The 8,779-nt window shown below is 40.1% G+C and overlaps 2 protein-coding genes across 2 annotated transcripts; both read right to left on the minus strand.

Annotated features, from left to right (window-relative positions):
* Positions 1 to 125: 125 nt before the first annotated feature.
* Positions 126 to 3,919, minus strand: LOC111477205. Its single transcript, XM_023121239.1, has 5 exons — positions 2,898 to 3,919; positions 2,081 to 2,133; positions 1,652 to 1,818; positions 1,402 to 1,553; positions 126 to 765 (listed from the first exon to the last, which is right to left on the minus strand). The coding sequence occupies exons 1-5, from the start codon at positions 3,646 to 3,648 to the stop codon at positions 389 to 391; spliced, it is 1,500 nt and encodes a 499-aa protein (XP_022977007.1). The 5' UTR covers positions 3,649 to 3,919; the 3' UTR covers positions 126 to 388.
* Positions 3,920 to 4,340: 421 nt separating this feature from the next.
* LOC111477275 (NADH dehydrogenase [ubiquinone] iron-sulfur protein 7, mitochondrial) lies at positions 4,341 to 8,080 on the minus strand. Its single transcript, XM_023121339.1, has 2 exons — positions 7,619 to 8,080; positions 4,341 to 4,886 (listed from the first exon to the last, which is right to left on the minus strand). The coding sequence occupies exons 1-2, from the start codon at positions 8,020 to 8,022 to the stop codon at positions 4,652 to 4,654; spliced, it is 639 nt and encodes a 212-aa protein (XP_022977107.1). The 5' UTR covers positions 8,023 to 8,080; the 3' UTR covers positions 4,341 to 4,651.
* Between the last annotated feature and the right edge of the window lie 699 nt (positions 8,081 to 8,779).

Here is an 8,779-nt window from a genome sequence, read left to right on the forward strand (position 1 = left end):
CCGAAAGACTAAAGAATCGCGTGGGGATTGCTTGTGAGCAGACCATAGGAAACATGTGACCTTCAAACACAACAAAAATGTAATATTTTCAGCTCATAGCCAGTAGGGAACGGACACAAAAGGCCTTTTGGAGATCAGATCGTATGTATTTTCATCACTTAAACCTACTGGCCTTGCATTGCTGTGGACATCATCTGATTAAATCCATAGTTTACACAGATTCGAATCTCAAGACCATATATATAACCCGATAGACGAACATTAAAGCCGAGAGGCGGTCTGCAGAGCAGGCACAAAATTCCTCCAAGGTATCATAGATAGGTGTTACAGACAGTCTATATATATATATATATATAACTTCATATTAGCATCTGAAAGTGATGGATTCCTAAATCAGACCAAATGGCAAAGATTTCTCTCTGAGTGGACTGTCATGGAGATGCTGCCTAAGGAACTTAATCCTCATGTCCCCTTTGTCATTCATGCAATCTTTCCTTTTTCTTCCATTTTCGATGCCGTTTGCAGTCAAGGTGATGGATGTTCCCTGTGCTGCTGCTGTAGCCACCAAATCAACCATGTCGAAGTCGGAGGGATCCTCATCCATCGCATTTGTAACGCTATTGGGGAAATTAACATCTGAGTTGTTCTTGCCATCTGGTTGTAAGAACTCGGCTCCTGACTTGGAAATGATATCGCTGGCTCTGAACTTGGAGTTCAAATGGTCGAACACTCTCACCCCTTGATCTTCCAATACCAGAAGCCATTCTGAAGTTAAATCAATAATCGTCAGCCATTGATAAGAGAACATCAAACAAACACATATATATTGGCAGATAAAGCCCAGTCAAGTCCCAACGAAAACATGTCGAAGTCAGTTCTTTACGAAAAATCAATACATAACATGTTTAGGAACCATGAGTCTCCACAATGGTATGATATTATCCACTTTGAGCATAAGCTCTCGTAGTTGTGCTTTTGGTTTCCCAAAAAGCCTCATGTCAACGGATATGTATTCCTTACATATAAACCCATGATGATCCCCTTAATTAGCTAACGTGGGACTCCCTCCCAACAATCCTAAACGAACAGGTCTTATGTTGTACACTAATGTCACCTTCGTGTTCTTCAAACCATATCTTCATTACCTATAATAACCTAAGCCCACCGCTAGCAGATATTGTCCTCTTTAGGCTTTCCCTTTTGGGCTTCCCTTTAAGGTTTTTAAAACATGTCTGCTATGGAGAGGTTTCCACATCCTTATAAAGAATGTTTTGTTCCCCTCTACACCGATGTAGGATCTCACATTATCACTCAGAGAAATGCATGAAATTTTTCGCTACACTAAAAAAGAAAAAGTATTGCTTATGAAATCACTAGTAATGCACACGTATAGAAACAAACCAATAAGAGCCGTGGGTGTGGAGATGTTTGGTTGGCTCATCCTCTCGCTGAAGCCTGATTGGTTTCTGATCCAATTGATCAACTGAGAAGGCCAACAAGAATTGCGGAAGGCATTAATGTAGGACATAGCCTTGCTCAGATTACCAGACTCTCTGCATCAATCAGATTGTGCACATTACATGCATAGCCAAGTTGAAATTGACATTAGAGATACTCTAGCTAACCTCTAGAACACTATGATTTGTTATACCTAAAGGATCGAATACCATTATCAGCAACAAATAACCAATTCAAACAAATAGCTCGTAAATCGGCGGCAGGTCGTTCGGTTCCAAATTGAAGTTTAAGAAACGGGTACTCTGGTATTATTGCAGCATCGTATAATACTTCTCGTAGAAGAACTTCATCTGCAGAGCCCTACAAAAGAAACAACTCAGGAAAATCAATGGTTTATTCCCTTTACCCCATCAAGGTGAATAAGCAATATTACTTCCATAGATGCATCTGATCAAGCTTAAGCCACGATGGGCTTGTATCTGATGGATAGTAGCAGATTTTTGCAGAACCTCTAACTACATCTTACGAGGAAAAGCCATCAATCTGGAAGTAGGAGTACTACAGCCACATATAATTATACTAAAGACATGGTAAACGAAGATATGAAGAAAGAAATACTGACCAACAAATGGGTAGTTGGCAAAACTGAGTGCAGCAGCATCCTGAAAAAAATATCTGATATGCACCAACAGATTTCAGATTACAAGCACCCAGAGTCATTGATAATAGGAGAAAAGATCGGATGCAGCTAAGAAAAGCTTGGTCATCCAGATATGTAGAGGGAATACGAACAAGAGAAGCCCTGAAAACATAATGAACGTGCAAGCAAAAGCCATTGGAATTTTTGTTTTATACCTCACAGACAGAGATATTACTTTCAGAATTAGATTTGTTTGTGAAGAACATGGAACAATCTACTTGTTTATATGATTCCCAAGAGAAAGTATGCGCCTGCCATCCCTGATCTCCGGTTTTAGCAATGTTTACAGATAGCAATATCAGTATGATTCATGCCTTGTTTGCATGCATCAATATGATAGTTGAACAGAGCATCCAGTTAATGCATACCAAAACGAAAGCAAATAAACTGAAGACAGATATACAAAATGCACGCCCCGGCATTTATGAGATGAAATATGATATCTATGTGTAGATTAAAAGATCGGCGACAAGTACTTGACATGCTTTTGCTACCCAAGTTGTGGACAATCCAGGTTAATTAACATGCTTTTGCTACCCAAGTTGTGGACAATCCAGGTTAATTAACATGCTTTTGCTACCCTAGTTGTGGACAATCCAGGTTAATTAACATGCTTTGCTACCCAAGTTGTGGACAATCCAGGTTAATTAACATGCTTTGCTACCCAAGTTGTGGACAATCCAGGTTAATTAACAGACTCGTGATGTTAAAAAGAGGGAATACCAAAATCAAATCTCACCATAAAAGTGGCAGCTACGAAACCCAGCAATCATTTGGACCGCCCGGCCGTGGAGTTCATTTTGCAGCTCTACCATGGACATGCGAGAGGCAAATTTCAAGCACAGCCTCAACAGAAAAGCTTCAAACATAACGATCCCAGCGAAGTAGCCCACCCCACCGTTGGTACTGATGCCTTGACAAATTTCATGGCTAACAAGCGGGAGAAAACCCTTCAAATCTTCTCCAGGTTTGTCCACCATCCAAACTCGGGCCAAATCCAGAAAATAAGGACCAAACCCCAAGAAACTACCGTCCTCCTCGGATTCTTGACCACAACAAATGCTGATATAACTTACAACGCCGTCGATCAAATTCTCAGCCTCCTCCTTCGATGTTTTCTTCTCGACGATCAAATCGAAGAGACAGTAAATAACCGGGGCCAGCACCGCGATTCTTTTCGACGAACAGGAAGATGCTGTGCAAGAAACAAGGAGCTGGAATAAATCCTTAACAGCCAGAAGTGTTTCGGAAGAATCTCGGGCCGTGGATTTAGCGGTGTTAAACGTCAGAGCAGAGTAAAACCACACAACAGCCACCGGCGGGTCGGGCAAATTTCTCAGCAAACGAGAGAAAATGGGAATGAAGTTGGAGAAATCGGTAACTCCTTTTCGATATTCATCAAAGAAACGTTGGATTGATTCTGAAAGCATCAAGCCATAAGGGTCTAGCTGGTTTGGAACTACGAGGAGCTGCGATCGGGTTTCGTTCATTTTCAAGTAGCAGAATCAAATGGAAGTAGCGTCAGGGAGATGAGTGTTTGGAGAAGCGGTATGAGGAATGAATAAAAAGGAGTGGAATGGAAGCTGTGTGCAGCTTTGAAACCCTAGATACCCGGGTTTTGAAGAAAGCTTGGAAAAAGGAGGGAAATTTGTAGGATTTCAGTGACGTTAAACCATTTTGAAATCGCAACAAATTCAAATATTGCAAAATTAAACAGATCTTCCTTCCTTCTACTTCTTCGATCACATCATGAATCATCATAACATTGGGCTTTCCATTATTATCAGCACATCAATTGGTTTTTTTTTCTTAATCGTCTAATAAACCCACTCATATTGTCGTAACCATAAACCAGAAAGTGGAAAAGAATGGAGGCAAAACTCACAAATTGCTTCTTCATCGTTGATTTATAAGATTCTCTCATCATATCAACTAATTATCAGTTATGAACTGACAAAAGATTCTCCCTCACATTAGCAAAATAATTGAATACAATCTTGTGGCTTAATTATCTAATCCATTATATTATAAAGGGAGGGAGGAACAAAGCATACAAAGGTGTGGAAACACTCTTTAAAAATCGTGAGACAGACAACAATATGTAACGAACAAAAATGGACAAGATCGGATAGCGATATCTAATAGCGATGGGCTTTGACAGTTACCCAAGGAAGAATTAAAATTTGGGAGGAGAAATTGATAAATGTTATTAACAATAATCAGAAGACATTAAATTGAGTTGAAAAAAATCAGGAAACATGAGAAAACTCCAAAGTTGAAGGAGGCACATAATTCTTTGCCATGCACAGGATGCAGAATAACATGGGGAGAATAACAGAGAGAAAAAAACCATCATCAAGGGCGATCTCAGTTACGGGGTCTTATTGAAATATCACTCATAATCTTCTATTTCATTTCCATAAACCTTGTAATATAGCTTATTGTACTTCCAAGCATCCACCAACGTCCAATAGTCGACTTCTATGGATGGTCTCACTTGGTCCACCAATGGAGGAAATCTTTGCGTCTGTTGATCTTCTTCTGCAACTGAAGAATTCCGTAGAGTAATGCCTCAGCAGTAGGAGGACAACCAGGAACATAGATATCGACAGGGACAATCCGGTCGCAACCCCGAACCACTGCGTACGAGTAGTGATAGTATCCACCACCATTTGCACAGCTTCCCATGGATATAACCCACCGTGGTTCTGGCATTTGATCATAAACCCTGCAGAGAACAAAGAGTTAGGGCGTGCGAATTGATTTATCAAAATACCACAAAAGGAAGCTGCAGAGTTCAACTATTAAACCCAACAGAAAAATTAAAACATTTAGAACTTCAAATAAACACAAATTTCTCAACCAGATGCGAATACATAAAGTCTCATTCAGAGGATTCCAAAACCTCGTTCGTCCTAAAAGAGCTGTCAGAAGTTATCCTCATCATTTCTATTTGTAACCTGGATTCTATGTATAGAGACATAAAATGATCAAGTGTGTCAGACAGACAGGGTGCCAATTGTTAATCTCTCAATCGCTAGATAAGCACACTTCCTGTGAGATCCCACATCGGTTGGAGAGGAGAACGAAACATTTCTTATAAGACTGTGAAAACCTCTTCCTAGTAGACACATTTTAAATCCTCGAGGGGAAGCCCATAAAGGAAAACCAAAAGAAGACAATATCTGTTAGTGGTGGGCTTGGACCGTTACAAGTGGTACAGAGCAAGACACCGAGCAGTGTGCCATTGAGGATATTGGTCCCCCAAGGAGGTGGATTGTGAAATCTCACACTGGTTGGAGAGGGGAACGAAGCATTCCTTATAAGAGAGTGGAAACCTCTCTCTAGTAGAAGCGTTTTAAAACCTTGAGGGGAAGTCGATAAGGAAAAGCCCATAGAAAACAGCATCTATAAGTAGTGGGCTTGGGCGGTTACATTTTCATTTTTATCATCACATGTCAAGATATCGTTGATCCCACAATGCTCATAGCCTTACAAAGTTCACTAATGCCTAGCAATAAAACCTTGTGCGTTGGTGAATGTCCAACAGGTCCGAAGTAAACCTTGAATGGCTCCAAGGCCCTGACCAGCATGGTTATCCTTGAGATTAAAAGGCACAATTTTTGTTGAAAACCCTAAAGATTACAGAAACAATACATTAAGCACAGTCATTCTTCAAGTTCTCATTGAAAAGAATGAATAAATCAAGGGATTTCTAAAACTTAGAAAGATCAAAACTCAACTATCGTAGCATTCTCAGATCAAACAACAAAGATGATGGTTCACCAACTGCCAACAGGAAGCTTGAGTTTCAAGCTTATAAATGAAGGTATGCAACATCCAGGCCAATCAGTGATATGGAACTCTTAGAAGAACTCTTTAAACAAAGAATATCCATTAAAGGCAAGGGATGAAAATCTCGCCATAGCGGAAACAGTCAGAAACATTGACGTACAAATACAAATAAGAAATGGTTGTATTTGAATTTTATGCAAGTGCCAACCACAATGGAGTGATGGACACATTCCTAAACCAAAAATAATCTGAAACAGTGACCTCTCTGGCCACTAAAACAACCTTGAATTATTGAGACACAAAAACATGTTATTTCACTCAAAATAAAGCACATCCTAATCTACCGCAAGTACAAGCCATACAACCACATATATGAGACCAACAGCTCACAGAATTTTGCATCTCATTGTCCTAATCGTTCCTTTCTATGAGAAAATTTTCACGAATAGTATTTAGAGATTCCTTGGTCATATTAACATCATTTTTACCCATCAAGATTAAACAATAAGAAGTCTAGCGTAAGGCTGGTATATTGGTGTATTCCTGTAGATTTAGTTTCATTTCCCTCAATAAAATAGAAATTCATGCATGACAGCCTTATGTAAGCTACTTCATAATTTTTTTTTCCCAATTAGTGTCCAGGCCTTGGGAAAAATGTAACTACAGTGAGAAACACTTGACCCTACTACCTTTAAAAGCCCAAGAAATCCATAAGATAGTAAATCCCAAGTAGATGGCCACCAAACCTTGCGCTCATTCCTTCAATAGATAAAACACAACTTAAAGAACTAACGCTGTACAGTGGAAAATGTAATTATTTTGTGGCTTATAAACAGCATGAACAAAAACCAGAACTAAAATTAGAAGAGAATAGCTAAGAATCTTTTTCCATTGGACTTTATTAAGAAGTTAGCTATTGATATTATGACTTCAGCAATTCATGTCAGCTTGCGGACGTACATACTTTCTGTGCACATCATGCCATGATGATGAAGCGAAAAAAACTATGCACGTGAACTAGTTTGAAGATTGCTTCATAAAATTTCCTTGTAAACCATGGGAGTCATATGTGATGGAGGAAATTCATGAAACATATAACATGAACGTAGGTAAGAAAAATGATTTATTGAGACAATTTCCCAATTTGTATTCCTCACAAACTCGGTCAATCCAAAATATCAAAAACAATCAACCCTTTTTTTCATAAGGTTGACATAGAGGCCGAAGCATCGTATTCTTGACAATCACTACATCTAATCAAAATCAATTTGACCCAAGAAATAAGAAAACACAGCATAAAATTTACTAGTATAAGCCACTTAAAGTTCTGAAGCTAAACCCCTAAAACCTCTGACCTTTAAGTTAAAAGACAAATTTCAGGAAAAAATAAGTATACTACGAACATTACAGACGGGAACAATATCTCTACGAGTTTAGATGGGCAAAATAACTGCGCGCTACAACATCCAGGTGGGGAACAATCGACAAAAGGAACAACCCCAGAAACTGAAAAATTGCACAATTCTAAACTTCGATCTCAATATGAAATATGCCGTCAATCTACTAATTCAATCAATTATCCAGTTAGGTCCAAGAATTCTGCATTAAACGTAAATCTTCGAGCAAACAAATTTCTAATGTGAGGGAGAGAGGAAGAGAACTAACTTTCGAAGAGCTGGGGCCATCTTGTTGGTGAGGGTACCAGCAACAATCATACAGTCAGATTGCCTAGGGCTGGGACGGAAGATGACACCGAAGCGATCAAGGTCATAGCGGGCAGCTCCAGTGTGCATCATTTCTACGGCGCAACAAGCAAGGCCGAATGTCATGGGCCAGATAGAGCCGCGGCGAGCCCAGTTCAAGAGGTCGTCAACCTTCGAGATCACATACTCAGCCGCTTTGGGAAGCCCCGTCGGGGACGAGGTCGAAGGAGGCGGCGGCCTCGCATACGGCGTCGGAGAGGCGGTCGACGAAGAAGACAAAGCTGGGGCAGTGGTATGAAGAGAAAAAACTCCCCGTGCAGCAAGCAAATGAGGGATGCGAGTGGAAGCTCGGCTCACAGCGGCCATTGCCACGGATCAAGATTCAGAACTTCCGATACAGAACGAAATGGAAAATGAGAACTAAAATTCCGCGAATCGGTATTATTCCTAATTACCACGTCGTCTGTTCACGTGGCACGCTATTGGCTCTACATAGAAACGACGTGTCGTATCCCTCTGAGCCCAGAATATAAAAGCCCATATCATTTCATCCCAGCCCAGCCCAGCCCAGCCCAAGATCTCCGGTCTTTTCGGTAAATTCATAATCAGAATGTAGGGTTGTTTACGAATTTCCTCTATAAATATCTACTGAATCGTTGCTTTCGAATCATCTTCGTCCCCGCTTCGATTTTTCCTGCTTCTTTTTGAACTCTCCCTCCATATTTTTACTTATTTTCACTCTTTTTACGCTCAATCTGCATCGTTTTTGTTCGCTAAGAGATTCCTTTGAGATCTTGAATCGTATACTGTTTGTTCTTTCTTCTAACATTTCGATTAAATGGGTTATATTCGGAATTGGCTCTATAATCGAGTCAGCAGCAGGCGCCGTTTTGGTGGCGATACGACTGCCGCATGGAGCCGACATTTGGTTACCGGAAGAAGATCCTTGAAACTCGCTTGTTTCAAGACACAATGCCCGGTCGACATTTCTTGGATTCTAACCCTATCATCTGCAAGTTCTTTTAAATTTTTGTTTTCTTTGATTTTTTTTAGATAGTATTTTGGTTTTGGATTGGCACTCAAGTCAGACACGGGTGTTTGTTCTTTAATCTTACAACAAGCA

Source organism: Cucurbita maxima, unplaced genomic scaffold, assembly GCF_002738345.1.
Source record: "Cucurbita maxima cultivar Rimu unplaced genomic scaffold, Cmax_1.0 Cma_Scf00003, whole genome shotgun sequence".
In the NCBI taxonomy this organism is placed as follows: Eukaryota; Viridiplantae; Streptophyta; class Magnoliopsida; order Cucurbitales; family Cucurbitaceae; genus Cucurbita; species Cucurbita maxima.